The sequence below is a fragment of the Anabrus simplex genome, chromosome 1, assembly GCF_040414725.1.
Source record: "Anabrus simplex isolate iqAnaSimp1 chromosome 1, ASM4041472v1, whole genome shotgun sequence".
NCBI classification, from domain to species: Eukaryota; Metazoa; Arthropoda; class Insecta; order Orthoptera; family Tettigoniidae; genus Anabrus; species Anabrus simplex.
The window spans coordinates 321,516,874-321,535,603 of NC_090265.1; the positions used below are offsets into that span (position 1 = coordinate 321,516,874).

The 18,730-nt window shown below is 38.2% G+C and overlaps 1 protein-coding gene across 4 annotated transcripts in view; it reads left to right on the forward strand.

The window, feature by feature from the left end:
- LOC136865495 (uncharacterized) overlaps nucleotides 1-18,730 on the forward strand; it is a 125,033-nt gene that overhangs the window by 61,760 nt on the left and 44,543 nt on the right. For all 4 annotated transcript variants that reach the window (XR_010859461.2, XR_010859462.2, XM_067142410.2 and 1 more), the window contains exons 6-7: nucleotides 53-200; nucleotides 12,649-12,755. Coding sequence is in view for 2 of the 4 variants with exons in the window: in XM_067142410.2 (XP_066998511.2) it covers nucleotides 53-200; nucleotides 12,649-12,755 (255 nt within the window). In the remaining 2 variants the exon portion in view is untranslated. The remainder of the gene's footprint in view (nucleotides 1-52; nucleotides 201-12,648; nucleotides 12,756-18,730) is intronic.

Here is an 18,730-nt window from a genome sequence, read left to right on the forward strand (position 1 = left end):
CTAATAAGATTTGTTTTTGATGATAAAATATTATTATAAAATATTATTGCAGTTGACATACGAGAATGGTCAGTCTTTAGCCCACTGTGTGAGTGAACGAGGAGATTCACATCGTCACGTACTGGCTGAGCTACTGAGTCTCAAGGATCCTGATTCAAACCGTCCAGTCTTCAATTTAAACAAGCCTAATAATCAAAGTGGTATGTATTAGTTTGGAAGAACATAATTAGATTGCATGAATTATTGCTAATCCTTTTGACAGTGCTGAATAATCTGTTTTATGCCATTGTAAAGATATTTCTAGTTTTAAATCTACTTTTGGTGGTCAGCACTTTCATTTCTGTTTCAAGCTATTCTGAAGTGGTCATGGTCAATTGAAGTAAATATTAATTATTTTTTAATTATAGCTTGAAACAAAAATATTACTGAAAACATTTATTAATACTATGGATCAGTGATAAAGAGTCAGTCTCCAGATTTTAGTATTTCAGGTTTAAACTTGACAGAAAAGGTAAGAGAATTTTAAGTGTGGAAAAAATTCCATTTGGCACTCCACATCATACAATGTCCACATACTGTATATGGTAAAAGATTTCTGAAGACACTTTCAGTGTTTACTCAATAACATTAATTAAAAATTCAGCAACAGGTCATCTGGGAGTGTTCTGATTTCTCTATCATCTGGTAGAGTGAAGAAGAGCATCAACATTGGTATGCAAACAAAGAAAATGGCATCAAACTAAAATGCTTGCACATGGTATCTGGGGCCATACAGTTGTTCTTATTGGTGGTTATTGTTTTAAGAGGAAAGACAAATTGGGAACCAAGACCCTTTGAAGATGAAGGTATTAGTGGGAGGGCCACAGAGGAGGATGATAAAGAAAGACTCGCTGGGCGACACAAGCCTAATACCATCGGAGTCGGAAGAGAACAAGAGTTTACCACGGTAGGTTGCATTTTTATTGATTACATAGCAAGACAGTAAATAACATTCACTGTGCATGATTGTGCATTGAGGGATAAAGGTTTTATGAGACCAAAGAATTGGAGAACTCTGTTGACAAGGTGCTGGTAGCTTGATATTGATACTCATCTCCTTGAGGATGGAATCACTGATACAAAATGCTGTCAAAGAATGCAAGGAATAATTGGAGGAAGTTAATTCGCACTAGTGACCCTACTTAGCTGGAATAATAAAGCTGAAGCAGAGAAAGAAGAAAAAAAAGAAGGGACACATATTTGTTTATAAGAAGAATTTTCTTTTACATTTTGTTTTCTTACGTTGCATTGACACAGATAGGTCTTATGGCGACGATGGGATAGGAAAGACCTAGGAGTGCGAAGGAAATGGCTGTGGCCTTAATTAAGGTATAACCCCAGCATTTGCCTGGTGTGAAAATGGGAGACCACGGAAAACCATCTTCAGGGCTGCCGACAGTGGGGTTCGAACCCACGATCTCCCAGATGCAAGCTCACAGCTGCGCGCCCTTAACTGCACGGCCAGATTAAAAATTAGTGTTTGGCATAATTTACTAAGGGACATGTTCGATAAATTTCCAAGTTCTTTGAAATTGTTTAAGTGAAATCTCTGTTTGTTTGTCGGTCAGTCACTTGGTCGGTCGGTCCTAGGTAGTCTTTCATTTTCATCCCCCTTTGTGGCCTTCCCACTAATACCGTCATTCTTGAATATTTTCCCTTTCAATTCGGCTGAAATCCTCTTGTCTCACAACCCTCTGGAAATCCATCTACAAGCATTCCACCCAGACTGGAATCTGCTTGAGATTTCACTTCCAAGATTGCTTTTGTCTTTACGGTAGAACCAAGGTATTTACAATTTTTCACCACTGGATTGTTCACTCCATGTAAGGTTACAAATCGTTCATGGCTCCCACTGCTCATAAACTTGATTTTACTTTTGCTCACTCTCATGCCTCTATCTTCCAGAGCTTTTCTCCAGTCCTCCAGCAACACTTCCATTTTATTCTGCCAGTCAGTGCATCATTGTCCTTGGTGCTTCCTTCCTTACTGTTTCTGTTAGCACATCCATATTAAATAACAAAGGGCTTCGCTGGTGAACTCCTACCTTTACTGAAAAAGCCTCTGTGACTCCTGACACACATTTAACATTTGTTGTGCTGTACCTGTACATATCTTGGATTACTTCAACATACTGCTCAGGTACATCTTTTCTCTTCAAGGACCACCATAATTTGTCTCTCAAGACCCTATCAAATGCTTTCTCCAAGTCAACAAATACCAATGAAAGCTTTGTATTCCCTCTCTGTACTTATTGGTTAGCTGGTGCAGAGCAAATACTGTATTTACATGAATAATCCCCGCACTCTACTTTTAGGAAGCCTCATTTTGAAAAATGAAATTAACTAAAATTCCTTCCATTGAAAGAGTAATGTAGGCATAAACACAAACATTTCATATCACTCAGCGAGGTCCACGTGGTCTTTACGCAAATATGAACGTATAAATTTATGGATATAGCTGCTTTGCTTGAACATATTTGAGGTTCTGCTTCTCCGCACACTGCCCGTTACATGATATTGTGGCATTCCCTAAAACGCTGAATACGAAGGAATTACGATTTCACTCGAACTAAGCAACTATGAAACACACTGTCGACACACCAAAGTGAAAGTGCGGAAAGTTACCACTGCACATTCCGGAAGACGCATTCTATCGTGACAAGGAGGAATTTTGAATTTAAATTACTCTGTAAAATACCATTTTTAAAAAATGTAAAGGCAGTTTTAAATTAAAAGTCTGAATTGTTTTCCATCTAAATATGTCAAATCGGCACAGTTTCTTCTATCTGCGGTTACACAAAGCATAACTGTACACCCAACGTCGAAAACTGGGTGAGCAGGAGCATGTTGCCAACCTTGATGCAAATAAAACACTCATCCCAATTTCATGCCTCAAATTTTATAAAAAATATGTGGGGATTGTTTGCATAAATATGGTAGTTCTCCTGCCAGACATGAATCTGAAATGATCCTTTCCAATCTCTACCTTGGTTTATAGTCTCTTATCAGTCACTCTTTCCCAGATCTTCACTGAATGGTTCATCAATTTAATGCCTCTGTAATTACTGCATAATTGGTTATCTTGTTGTTATATATTGGAACCAGTAGGCTCTTTCACCATTCTTCTGGCAATACTCCACTGATCATGTTGTCATTGGATAGGTTGGTTAGAAAAATAACAGCTTTTTTCCCTAAAATTTTCCACACTTCGATCGGGATATTAACAGGCTGAGGTCCCACTCCCTTTCCGGCCTTCATTTGGCTTAGTACTACTTTGACTTCAAGCCTGGCGATTCATTGCACCTTTCCCATATTTGTTTCTCCTGTTCCTCTATCTAGTCTTATATTTTCCACATTCAAAAGTTTCTCAAAGTATTCCATCCATCAGTTCAAAATCTCTTTTCCTTTGTGGAGCACCTTGCCATACAAGCTCTTTATTGTTTTTGGTTGATACACATCTCTTCTATTCTTTTTCCATTGTTTTGCTATCCTGAATGTCTTAATTATCCCTCTTTTGACTCCAGACGTATGTACCAAACAGACTGTGCAGACCTTAGCTACCATTTTCTTGGCTTGTTTCTTAGCCTCTTTGTAGAGTCTCTTGCTATTTTTATCCCTATCTTTGTCCCACCCCATTTTAGTCAGCTTCTCCTTAATGTACTTCTGAACAACCTCACCCTTCTACCATGTCTCTTTGTTTTCTTGTCTTTTCCCTGATGTATGATCGAGAACTTCCCCTCCAACCTTCCAAATTTTAGCGGCTACATTTTCCCATCCGCTGTCCACATCGTCACTTATCACCTCTTCATTAACTCTTTGCACTAATCTATCCCTTGAAGTTCTATCACTTAGCACCTACTTATCAGCCCCCTCCTGGACAACCCATGCACATCACAAGATGTTTTTAGAGGCAACAACAAAAGGCCATCGCAGCTGCTGTTTTTTTTTTTTTTGTGTGGAAATGCTGACTGGACACGGAAATGAATGATGACCTGCTGCAATAATGTTCCTTTCTGAGTCGTTCCCCACATACCTCATTATCTTATCAAATAATTCCAAGCAGCATCTTCATCACACCTTTCAGGTCTGTACACACCAAAAACATCAAGTTACTTAATATCTTTAGAGATGGACCTTACACCTAGAATTTTACGTTTCTCATCAGTTAGTTTTTCATAGCTTACAATTCTACTTTCACCAATATGAATACTCCCCTTCCTATCGAATCTATCCTGTCTCTATGATGAAAATTCCAATTCCAGGAAAAAATTCTGCATTCACAATGTCACTTCTTAGGCATGATTCTACTCCTATTACAATATACGTTTAGGTATACTGTATCTATTAAGTTACTTAATTCTGTTCCTTTCCTTATAATACTTCTACACTAACAACTCCATGTCATCCTTGACTTCCAGGTCTTCACTGCATGGCTAGCGGAATGACACTCGGTTGCTAACCGGTATATCGCGCGCCTATCCTCCCCACTACATCATGACAACTCACATTTATAGAAAGCTATTTCTAGTGAAGCTATTAGTCTAAAACCTACCTGGCATTACATTTGATATTCAGAATATTGTCCCTCAGCTGTGAAACACATGCCTGACATCTCGTAAACAGGTTTACAGACACTCATTGAATCTCAGCCCGTGATGTTTGAAATAAACCTGTGCAGTGTTCTTTTGTAGTTCTTCTCTTGCGTGAGGGTTGTTAACATACAATTTTTCCTTCAGCATCCCCTACAGGTAATAATCACAGAGATTTAAGTCGGGAGATCTTCTGGGATAATTAACCACATGATTTTCGAAAACTTCCAATATTAACTCCATAGACCAATCAGAAATGTGTGCCGTCACAGTATTTTTAATGAAGTAACCATTACTCCTTTCTTCTTCCATCAGCTCTTTAGAGAATGGCCTGAGAATGAGGTCTATATATCAGTTAGCATTTATTGTTTTGTGGAAAAATATAGGCCCTATAATTTTTGCGAGTGGTTATTGCGCACCAAACTCCTCTCTTTACACCGTGAAGTGGATGGACATCCAGCTGGTGGGGATTTTCTGCGCTCCAGTAGCAATCATTTTGACTGTTTATGTAGCCACTTATGTGCAGCCATGCCTCATCACTAAAAAAAAGGTTCTGGGTCAACACATGCATCGTGAACTGATTGAAGCAACCAGTTACAATATCGAAGGTGAAACTATCAGATCCTTGTAAATATTGGGCAGCAGTGGGTTTGTACGGTTTGGCTTTTAAGAGTTTTGTTGCTTTGTGGGCAGAATATAATGACACATGAGCTTGTACGGTGAGACACGACAGGGATTTTGTTGGAGTTTCTTTCGAAGAGAGCTCCTATTTCATCAAGCTTTTCCTCAGTTAAAACACAGTTCATCTCCTGTGTGTTTTCTTGTTAAGAATGGATCAAGTGGTTCAGAACTTCTTCACTAAATTATGTACCATATTCCTATGGGGAGGGAGGATGCCAGGAAATTTCTGAATGAATTGAAAGCGGCACTTTTTAATAGAGGAATGTTTCACATACTATAACACAATGAAACATAATTTATAACTTTCATTTCCATGTTGACGTTCGACTTATATAATAGGAACCAATTAAGGGATGTTCCACCATTCAACACTTTATATAATATGTAACATTTATTAAATGAAGACCGGTTTTGATTCACTTGGAATCATCACCAGTTCAAAGCAAATAAATAAATCAAAAGGATATCTGGATTAACACTCATTTAACATATAATTTGCCTTAAAATACACTTAAAATGGTTGACATGATATATATGTCATAAAAATATGTTAAAATTTAAAGAACTTCCTTAGGGTCTAAGCCACAAATTATTGGAGCGTGTATGCACAATGGTAAGCAGAGTGTTTTAAAATATTATGTAAAAACTTGAAGTTGAGGATGTTACAAAGTTCTTTTGATGTTGCTGTGGATATAAAAACATATGTTAAAAAATGTTCATTTATTCATAGTCGAATTGTCAAATGAAAAATTAAAAAAAAAACTTGTGTCAGAATTGACAATTTTGTGAAAGTGCCGATGTTAAGGCAATTTGCAGTTAAGGCAGTTTACTGAGGAGTTGGGGAAACATCCTTTGTTGGTTTGTAACAGCTGCTGTAATTTTAAAATGACACTGTTGATGGTAAAAGTTAAATGAGCAGTGCACCTCCAGCTTTCTTAGCGGCAGGGTTATGAGAGCGAGGAGTAAGGGAGGAAGTACAATCAAACCACTCTCCAATAATTAAAGTCCAAACACACACATTATCTCCCACTTCTTTTTCTTCTTTTTCCACAGACATCCACATTTTGTGACTACTGTGCCATACAACCAAGGCCATACCATAATTTAACTTTTATCATCATCATCATCATCATCAACATCAACAGTGTCATTTTCAAATTACAGCAGCTGCTACAAAGCAATGAAGTATGTTCCCCCAACTCTTAGGCAAACTGCCTTAACTGCAAAATGCCTTAACATTGGCACTTTGACAAGAATGTCAATTCCACGAACCTACTATGCTGGCGTAGCAGGGGGAGAGGTGATACTCCCACGTGGTGCGTCCCAGGTGGCGGATAGGGGGGTCCTAACCGGCTTGCCGGCAGACTTGAGGGAAATAAAATACCTCTCGCAGACCAAACACACAACCTCCTGTGGGTGGAGGATGCAGCCAAAGAATACGCCTGTTGTAAGAGGCGACTAAAAGGGGCAACCAAGGGATGATCAAATTAGAACCATGATACTCCTTGTAATTAATACCATCATGCAGGGAACACCATGGGTCGCTTTTACTTGCGCGTTGTACCACTATGTTAGGTTTTTTAAAATTTCGTGTGGCTATTTCTAGTCGGGTGCAGCCCTTGTAAGGCAGACCCTCCGATGAGGGTGGGCGGCATCTGCCATGTGTAGGTAACTGCGTGTTATTGTGGTGGAGGATAGTGTTATGTGTGGTGTGTGAATTGCAGGGATGTTGGGAACAGCACAAACACCCAGCCCCTGAGCTATTGGAATTAACCAATAAAGGTTAAAACCCCCGACCCGGCCGGGAATCGAACTCGGGACCCTCTGAACCGAAGGCCAGTATGCTGAGCATTCAGCCAATGAGTCGGACACTATGTTAGGTACACAACAGGTTTGTGATTAGTAGTGACAGTTGTGATCACGATGCATTTTACAGTACCTGTGATTCGTACCACTATAAGAGCAACACCATGGTTCTGTCTTGCCTATGATTAGTACCCACTATATGAGGAACACCACGGGATAGTGCAAGTCCCTGTGGTTAGTCCACTTATGTGAAGAACACCATAGGTTTGCGTTGCCTGTAAATAGCGACACAACTGGGCGAGTTGGCCGTGCACGTAGAGGCGCGCGGCTGTGAGCTTGCATCCGGGAGATAGTAGGTTCGAATCCCACTATCGGCAGCCCTGAAGATGGTTTTCCGTGGTTTCCCATTTTCACACCAGGCAAATGCTGGGGCTGTACCTTAATTAAGGCCACGGCCGCTTCCTTCCAAGTCCTAGGCCTTTCCTATCCCATCGTCGCCATAAGACCTATCTGTGTCGGTGCGACGTAAAGCCCCTAGCAAAAAAAAAAAATAGCGACACAATGTGCGAAATACCATAGGTATGTGTTACATGTGCACAGTACATTACCTGTGAGTGGTACCATAATGTGTGGAATAACGCAAGTGCACGCTACTTTTGATTAGTACCGCAACATGACAAATACCATGGTTCTACTTTCCTAGCGAAAAGTACCATTATGAGGGGCCAATGACCTGGATTTTGGACCTGTTTAGACTACAAGCATCATCGATTCAGTATTGTGCTTTAGAGGCAGTCCCTTGGTCAGTAATGCTATTATGTAACGCTAGTTTCTGGAAATGTGGGGCATTGCAGGTCGGATTCACTGATTGTCTTAACTTCATATACATCCATTCATTCTTCGTCCTCACGTTTTGAATTCTGGTCAGTGGAGGATTATGGATTTATAATTGTCCTTATATTTCATCTCATTTTGTGCTACTAGGGGCCAATGACCTAGATGTTAGGCCCCTTTAAACAAAAAGAAAAAATAAAAATAAAAAAGATTGTCAATTTTGACGCATGTTTTAAATTTTTATTCAACTACAAAATGAACATTTTTAACATATATTTTAATATCCATAGTAACATCATAAGAACTTTATAACATCTTCAACTTCAAGTTTTTACTTAATATTTTAAAACTCTACTCAACATTGTACATACGCGCTCCAATTATTTGTGACTTAGACTCTACGGAAGTTCTTTAAATTTCAACATTTTTATGACATATATATCATGTCAACCACTTTAAGTGTATTTTAAGGCAAATTTTATGTTAAATGAGTGTTAATCCAGATACCCTATTTATTTATTCATTCATTCATTCATTCATTCATTCATTCATTCATTCATTCATTCATTCATTCATTCATTCATTCATTCATTCATTCGTTCGTTCGTTTGTTTGTTTGTTTGTTTGTTTGTTTGTTTGTTTGTTTCTTTCTTTCTTTCTTTGTTTGTTTGTTTGTTTGTTTGTTTGTTTGTTTGTTTGTTTTGAACTGATGATGATTCCAAGTGAATCGAAACTGGTCTTCATTTAATAAATGTTACATATTAGTCTATATAAAGTGTAGAATGGTGGAACATCCCTTGACTGATTCTTATTATATAACACAATGAATACATGCTGTTCTACTGTATACATCACTCATTAAACACATGATAACTTTTGTATTCATACAGAACTACGCCTATTTCAAAGCTAACACTTGAACACAATATCAATATCACAGATATTAAACTAAACTATTGCAGTGAAGACGTAGGACTTATCGCTTAATCGCTGCTACATTAGATCACATCAGCCGGACATGAAGCAATATATCTCTCGGCAAATGAGTCATCCGGTCGTGCTATCACCTTTCCGTGTAGCTCCCCGGACACTCACACAGAGCGAAAAAAAGACTCTGTACGTACCCTTTCAGTTCAAATGAAGGCCATCTGAGCACAGATCCCTATCTCATACCCACCCATTAGGATCTATAAATCTCACTCCCAGTGTCATACATACCCACTTCATAATCTCATTTAACCTTTAGAGTGCCAAGGAGTGCTATCATGCTCGTCCTGACTCTCGCTAAAATTGCTACGAGCACGACTGCACTCTTCTTTATTCAACCTTGTACTTTTGTCGTAAAGCAGGTGGCATTCTTAGCACACCCACAGTAAATACAGTACTGGCCATAAGTATTTGGACAGACTATTTAATTGCTCTTGTCTCCTTGTTTATGAACATAATGCATGCAGTTGTACAACACAAATAATTCAACCCTTTCTACACCCAACCAAACCATCATGTTCATACGAACCTAAATGTATAACACAAATAATTACACTATAGTAATACATGGATATCATAAATATTTTGATGCATATAACTAAGCAGAAAAGCTATTCCAGCAGTTCATATGTACTTTGTATCATCTAGTTGTTAGTTTGGTAGCTATTTGCTTGTACAACTGGTGCACATTGAGTTAGCATTGAGTCCACCAATTTTTCAAAGCATGAGACAGGAATTATGGACCATTCTTCATTTAAAGCTTTAACACATCTTTTGAGTTCCTCCCATAGATGTTCAATTGGGTTTATGTCAGTGCTTTGGCTTGGCCAATCATTAAGGCAGACTCTTTTCTTGCTGAGAGATGTTTTGACAAACTTGGAGGTATGTTTAGGGTCATTGTCATGCTGATACAACCACCCATGAGGCATATTTTGTTTAGCGTATAGCACCATATGTTGTTTGATGATCCTACCATATACAAATGATTCATGACACCTTCAATTTTTGCCAGTGGACCAACTCCAGTTCTAGAAAAGCAGCCTCAAGCCATTGCAAGACCACCATGTTTTACTGTAGTTCTTTTTTTTTACTGTACATCATTGCATGTGCTTACTGGACATCTGGCAAAGGAATTTCCATCTGAGTTGAACATATTGAATTTATTCTCATTGCTCCATAGTACCTTACTCCATTCCTTGCTCGTCAAGGCACCATATTTCTTAGCAAAGGCAAGTCGGGCCTTCCTGTTCTTTGCTGAAATCAAGGGCTTCTTGTTTAGTCATCAGCTTATTAAACCTTGGTGTTTGAGGTACCATTTGATAGTAGTTAAGCCAAGTTTGAGCTTATAATTGTCTTCTAAATTATTCCATGCGGCTACTGCCATTGTACAAGGATCAGCAACACATTGCCTTCGAACGAATCTTCAGTAGCAGGAGTAACAATTCTAGGGCAGCCAGATGTAGACTTATTTCAAAATGTTCTGCGGTTGTTGTAGACTTTGTTCCAAACATTTACAATTTGTCTAGAAAGGCCAAAGTTTTTTGCAACTTGTGGTTGGCTATTGCCACTCTTCAAAGCTACAATCACTGCTTTCCTAAGATCAAATGAATATCCTTGCCTTTTCCCCATTGTAATATCTGTTTGAGTGGAAGAAAGAATTGGAAATCTGACGTAAATCATTATTATAAGTAAAATCTCATATATCAAAATACAGTCTCCATGTAAACAGTTGGTCCCACTTTACTGCTAGGTTCGAAACATAAACAGCACTGAACTCTTTACTCAAACACAAGTGGGTAAAGTTATGAACAGGTCTCCTCTTTGTCTTGCATCATGGGTATCATTTATACTATCTATGGTCAAAAATATGAATGTCAAAATACTTATGGCCAATAATGTGGGCATGGTACTAAGAGGGTTAACTCCCCAATCATGCTCTAGTCAGTATCCCTCCTACACTGTATCCCATTGATAACAATCTCTGCTCCCTTAATCCGAATGGGCCGATAAGCAACATCACGTATTGCATAATTTTGTAAGTGTTCTATCCTGCATAGTGACCAAATTGGTGATAGCATTATGGAAATACATTGTAATGTCAAATAATTCATTCATTACCATGTAAAATCACATGCCAACCTGGTCAGGCCAATAAGTGTTCTATGCTGTATAGCTGACCGATTTTAGTGGCAATTTTATTTGAATACATTGTAATATCAAATAATTGGTTTGAATTCTCAATTTTACCTTGGTCATTACCACGCAAAATCATATGCTGACCCAATTGGGCTGATAAGCAACAACACATATTGTGTAATTTTGTAAGTGTTCTTTGCTGCATAGCCAGCCAAATTGGGTGACAGTGTTACATCATTGAATTACCAAAGAGTCTCTTGAGATACCATAGTTCAATATTTCCATGCTAGAATGCATGCAAGTAGTATAGCAGTTCCATTTCACATTACCTAGCAACCAGCTGTTGTCAGCCCAATCAGACTGGCATAGGTATTCATAAGTACCTAGACTGTTGGTCCAAATGGACCCCCAGGGCAGCTAACATGTTAAACTTCTTCTAGACTGCATTAACCAGATTCCACGTCCCAAACTATGTTGGTACCTATTCCTGCTTGCCTTACGTCATTGGTACCAATGTGAAAAACTACCACCTTCTCCTTACCCTGCTCCTTCCCTTCTACTTTCCTCAACATCCGCCCTAACCTAATTCCTGGATAACACTCTACCCCGGGTCCCTTTCCTCCACACACTTTCCCCACCTGCCACATCCCCCATGACCAGAGACTTGACTCTACCCAACTCATCTGTTTCCCTCCTGTCTCTCTTGTTTCCCCTGATGCCTGAAGTGCCTACTTCCTACTCTCTTTTCCCTTCTCGTGACCCTGTTCCACCTCCTTCCTCTCTTGAGCCTTTCTTTCAAATCAGGCAATATGATCTTGAAAGTAAGTGAGATCAAAGATAAGGTCCTGTAATTATCACATTTCATTGTTAATTCCCTTTAGTGTAAAGGGATGATGAATGTAACCCAGTCATCTGGTCATTTCTTCATCTTTTACTGCAAATATCTGTGATCATTTGAGCACCAGTATCACTCATCTCTTTCAGTAATTCAGCTATTATGCTGTTGAATCCAGGTGTTTAATGGGGTTGAAGTAATGAGATTGCCCATTTTGTCTCTTGAAGTAAGATATCTGGTTCTCTTTCAAAGGCTCTCCATTTGATCATTGCTGTCTCTTCTTTGTACAGGTCCTTGTCATACTGCTTCTCTACTAAATACTTGTTCAAGTCATATGGTTATGTAGACACATATTCCCATCTTAAAATATACAGGCTCTCTTCTCATCCATCCCAACATTCGTTCACATCCATTTATTTTCAGTCCCAAAGAACTTGTTTCTGCTTCCCAGTTTCATTACGAAGGCAGGTTTCAGCACTCATTGAAAGGCTTGACATAGCTTCAGTCTTGACGCTGGAAGAAGAAAGCTGGAAAACACAGGAAAAGGGAGGGGAAAAAATGATAAATTGACAAACGGTGGTAAAAGACTGCGAAAACAGGAGAGAATTTATTCTGAGATATTTTTCATTTTAAGATTTCATAATGATTAAGATGTAAAAAATAGTCTTCACTCTTGTGGACTGAATGTACCTATATACATTTTGTTTAATACAATACTGATAGAAGATAAATGGTTCTACAGGTCACACTCCACTACATGTGGCAGCTTGCAGCCATGGTAAACATAATGTGTGCAGCATTGCCACTGTTCGCCTTCTAGTGAAACAGGGCGCCAACCTCCTTGAACAAGTAAGAACTAAATTAAAATCTTCACTATCATCACTATAAGATACAACACTAAATAATGTCTGACTTCTCAAAGTATTACTGTAAGTCTGGAAACTTATATTAAGATTTTCTCCAAATGATGGTACATGTAAACATTTCCAAGAAAATGCAATTGTACTGCAATAACATCTGTCTTATAGATTCCGTGATAAATTATAGCTTTTCCTGGCACATTTTCAAATAGTATTTCTTCTTATTTTTGAATGAAAGAAGTTAATGTCACAATTTACTTTCTCTTGTTTGATTATTGTGCAAAAATGTCTTATATCATGTTTTTCTTCCTAGCCCGTATGGATTTGGCCTAGTTTTATGGTTGGGTATTCTTTCTGATTCCAACCCTTGATGTGTTCACTATTATGTGTTTCGGCGATGGTTGGCAGTGTGGTGTGTTGCATGTAGATGAAAAGATATATATTAAGACCAAAAAAAAAAACCACTTCCCAAACAAAGGAATTATCCAGTTAAAATCCTTGACCCGGATGTTAATCAAAAATCAGGGCCCTCTAAACTGAGGGCCAATATACTGACCATTCTGCCAAGGAGCATGTTGAAGTCAGACTTGATTAGATTTGTGCACTATTGGTAACATAGTATAAACACCCCTCCCAACCCCCTGGCTGTATTTAGGGATGTGCGACATGTGCAGCTACACTGGGTGGCAAAATATAGCAGTAAAAGTACTAAACTACAGCAGGCCATAAAGAGTAAACTTCTTAACAGTAATTTTGTTGTTGTTATTATTTTTATAAAACCATGTTGATTACATTACAAAACGTCATTTAACCTTGAGATGGCAGCACCTTTGACTTAGTAACATTGTATGTGGTGAAATACTGGAAACATATAGTATAGAAATCTCATATAAAGGTCAACAATGAAGAAGTGGCCAACTCGGATTTGTTTTTTCTATATTCTATGGCCATGCTCATTATTCATTAATTAATATTCAAAGTTCATCTTACTCACTTTATGTAGGCGTTATGTGTTGCTAAAACTTAGAGTCTCTACTGTTTTTCAAGGTCCTACAATATTTTCTTTAAAGGATTAATTGTTTTATTCATGTTTTACTATAGTTCACGGAATGGATGGACGATCAAGGTTGAGTAGTGCTGGATATAATAAGAAAGCTTTAAGTAAGAGAAGGGAGAAAACTAGACTTGAAGGATTATATAGAGCCTGTACAGGAGAGGAGGCATGGGGAGAAATACGTGAGCGGCTTCAGTTGGAAAATAATTATATCAACAGGGCTGATCACAAGTATAAAATTAGACAAGATTTTAGCAGAAATGATTGGGGTGAATTTTCATTCATTGGGAAGGGCATGAAGGAGTGGAACAGTTTACCTGGGGAAGTGTTTGATCCTTTTCCATAATCTGTACAGATATTCAAGAAAAGAAGAAACAGCGACAGAGAAAAGAAATGTTAGAGGGATTTCGACCTATGCAGGTTATTGTAATAAAGAATGTTTGTGATTAAATTAATTCCATCCCCTTGTCTATGGAGACTGGACAGTTGAAGTAGGGGTCTGCCTGTAAGGGTAAAGTACAGTGGGGACTTCGAGGGCCCTGGGACCGCTATGGTAGCTGTGAAGGCCCTTCAGGAACTCTGAAAAGCAGTGGCAAAAGGGGCTCTGGTTAAGACGCAGCAGGTCGTTATGCACGTTAGGTACCAAAATGGGGAAGAAAGAAAAGCTATGTACATTTAAATCTTATAGCAATATTGCATAGTATCTTTTGAAGTGATTCCGCATACTGTATATGATGTTACATACTATCCACTTCATATCCGTATCGACTATAAGATCCAATTAATTGAAGGAACAAGAATCCACCTGATCGATACTTTCACTTTTATTTAGCCTTAGGCTATTTCAATAGACATTAAATTAAAAGTTCAGAACATGTTTTGAATGCGTTGCATTCATCATCAGCTGCTTACATTTGGCAAAAGTAAAAATTAGCTAAAACAGTCTCACAATTTTCTTAAAACCTTAAAAATAAGTGTTAGTAGTGCGTGTGTGAATGGATGTGGGGGGGTAAGGGGGGGGGGGGAATGCATTGAAGGCGATTGTTAAAAACTATGACTTATTATAAAAAATCTTAATGTTAAAAACACTGATGGACTGAAATATAGTTCACTATAAGTCTTGTGAATTTTCCATAAGTTCGTTGATTGCTGAAGAACTTGTATGCACTATGTGAAGTATTTCTGTTGAGCTATTGGTAAAAAGTTCCCTTAAGAAGGCATCCGGTGTTTTCACGTCTCTTATCTCCTGTTGAATGGAGAGGTGTGGCTTGTTTCGAATATGAAGTTTGCTAATTTGTAGTTTGTATGAAAACTGTAGTACGGGAAGTTAAACTAACACGCAAGACAAGGTTACAGATTGTGACACAGACGATCCAACTGTTTTCATACAAACTACAAATTAGCAAACTTCATATTCGAAACAAGCCACACCTCTCCATTCAACAGGAGATAAGAGACGTGAAAACACCGGATGCCTTCTTAAGGGAACTTTTTACCAATAGCTCAACAGAAATACTTCACATAGTGCATACAAGTTCTTCAGCAATCAACGAACTTATGGAAAATTCACAAGACTTATAGTGAACTATATTTCAGTCCATCAGTGTTTTTAACATTAAGATTTTTTATAATAAGTCATAGTTTTTAACAATCGCCTTCAATGCATTCCCCCCCCCCCCCCCCCCCCTACATCCATTCACACACGCACTACTAACACTTATTTTTAAGGTTTTAAGAAAATTGTGAGACTGTTTTTAGCTAATTTTTACTTTTGCCAAATGTAAGCAGCTGATGATGAATGCAACGCATTCGAAACATGTTCTGAACTTTTAATTTAATGTCTATTGAAATAGCCTAAGGCTAAATAAAAGTGAAAGTATCGATCAGGTGGATTCTTGTTCCTTCAATTAATTGTACTGTATATGAGTTGATTATGTGTGTAAGTACAGAAGATATTATGAGTAGAATTTTGTAAATAATATAAATTTATTAAGGATGAACTGTGTGTTTAAGAGAATAAATGTTTATGTAAATTGTATAATACTGTATTTTAGGAAAAATTCCTTCTTTTCTTTTTAACTTAATATGTAGTTGTTGAGAATAATCTATTTTTGTGTATTATTTGCCACCAAAGTAGAGACCTCATTTGTCAATAAAATATTTTGATTTGATTTGAAAGCCAAAGAAGAAAGTCAGAGGGGGAGTAAAATTTAACCCCCCCCCCACACAAAAAAAATCCTAACAGTGAAGGCCTGTGTGTGCTCTAAAATTAGATAAAATGATTATGCAATTCAAATGAAACTGGTGCATACTTCGAAATGCCTTGTGAGAGTTTGGCAGCAACAATACCAAAACATGTGGAATTACATTTCAAAACAGTAAAGATATGATAATGCAGAAGCTAAAAATCCAAGAGTACTGGCAGGAAATAATAGGATTATGCTCTCAGTTCCTAGTAATGATCCATTTGATTGGGAAAACACTGACTACTGACTATGCTTGGGACTACTTGGTAAAATATGGTGCACATCGAAACAAAGATGCTGACTTCTCTCAGCCCTCAAAGCGATATTCTGATGGAACACAACAACTTTGCACTAAGAAACTATTTCAGGGGATTTTAGTGAATGGGAAAATGATCAATCATGAATATTTTTTTTATTCTCCCAGCTAAGGATCATTATCCTGTGCCCCTTGCAAATTATTTGGTTGTGCATCCCAATTTACATTATCTGGTTTCAACGATTGAAGTCTTACTGGCCAACGAATTTCTGAACACGAAAATTCTGCTTCTCACTGAGACTGTCTGTTAACTGAAAGAGAGAATAGGATGAACAGACCTGACAAACCATTCTTCAAGCAGCATGAATGTGAAGATGCTTATTGGAAAGGTGTATTAAAAGAGGAGTTGCTTCTGCAGATAAGGAACTAGCTTCTAGATATCTGGCATTTTGTAGAGATGAAGAGGTGTTTAGCTTTGTAAAGAATGAAATTTACATGATATATTTGAAAATAATTGCAAATTATTATAATTCTTTTGTTGCTGATAATATTGCAAAGTTTGATAGTACCAGTAAAGGATCTACAGTATGCGCCAAAATATACAGTACTGGAAATTATGTTAATCTTATTGTCATTACCTTACTTACCGAGATGATAGTGTAAATGTTTAAAATGTGCTCCATCGCGCTGTAGGCAGTGTTCATAATGATCACGCAGATTTTCCAACATATTCTGGAACATAGGTTGCTGCAGAGTCCCGAAGAACGAGACGATCTTCTGACGTAATGCAGGCACAGTTTTGGGTGGATGTGGACAATTAAAAATTTGCTCCTTTAACATTCCCCACACATAAGCATCATGTGGTGTGAGATCGGGGGAATGTGATGGGTAGGGGAACTCAGCCCCACAGGAAATTACTCGTCCTGGAAAGGTTTCCTGAAGCATAGCCATAGTCTGTCGAGCGGTGTGGCAGATCGCTCCATCTGGTTGGAACTACTGTCGATTCATCTGCATGTTCCTGGCACGACAAAACCTTCTTAGATCCCGAATAAATGGCCTGATCACCATATTCCTATAGCATTCCTGGTTAACAGTAAGAGGTGCAGCATCATCATTCTCTATGAAATACAGACCTAGCACACCGTTTCCTGACACTGCACACCAAATCGTGTGTCTCTCTCTCTCTCTCTCTTATCTGGCCTCTCAAAACCAAGAAAGCAAGTTGTTGGGCAATTGATGAAACCATCCAAGTGAATGTGACTTTCGTCCAAGTGAATGGATCCTCGTATACCATGGCCAAAATTTGTGCACAATATTCCACCCTGACATGCCTATCGTGCTCTGTCAATCGTTGCCCAACCTGTATTCGGTACGGAAATCCACCTGTGTCTTTAAACAATTGTTGAAGTGACGTAGGGCTGATGTTTAATTTCAGGGCTGTTCGCCGAAACTTTGCTTTGGAGACTGCAACACCTGATTGAGGACACGTCCATGATTTTTATTTTGTGGACACATTTACTGGCCTACCAGACCTTCCCTTGCGTTGTCACAATTCACTACCTGTACGACAACATATTTTAACAATAGATAGCATAACTTTGTTGCTAGGTGCTGGCTTCTTGAAGAGTTTACGATATTGTTCCGCCACTAACTTTAACCTCGGCCCACCTTGATAACCATTTCCGTACGAGCTAAAATAATTCTCCACTATAAACACTTTTTCCTCCATCGCGAGACCCATTGTCACTTCCAATCACAGAGTATAACATTCTTTACACAACTAACAATTCATCATGGTGATGTAACAACACGCAGACGCTCAGGCATGCGCACTGTGTGAAAATGAGTGCTGTATATTTTGGTGCATACTGTACTTCATACTTGTCACCAGCAACATACGAGGATTTAATATGGATAATGGGGAAGTCAGTCAGTGTAAAAATGTATACTGAAGTGATTTCTTCTTGATAATTTTTTTGCCATGGTAGATTCTACACCTGATATATCCCAAAATGACTAATTAAGTATAGTTATTAGATACATATGTGATTGAAGATAGGTTATCAGTGAACGATTTCTGTGTTCCACAAAAATACAGATCATAATGGAGAAACATTTTCTGAAAAAGTTTTGAATTGTTTAGAATTTCATGGTCAGAAAATTGATCAGTTTAAAAGTCAGTCATAGGACAGTGCAGCCAATATGTCTGGAATATATTCAGACTTGCAGGCAGGACCACCATATATTTTTCATTCTCTGAATTTGGTTGGCTCAGGAACAGTGCAATGCTGTACAACTATAGATCAGTTTTCTAAGTTAATACAAACTTTTGTACTTTAAACGTTTTACAGATTCTAGAGGGAGATGGTACCCTTCAGAAATTCAGCAAATGTGACACTGAAATTGCT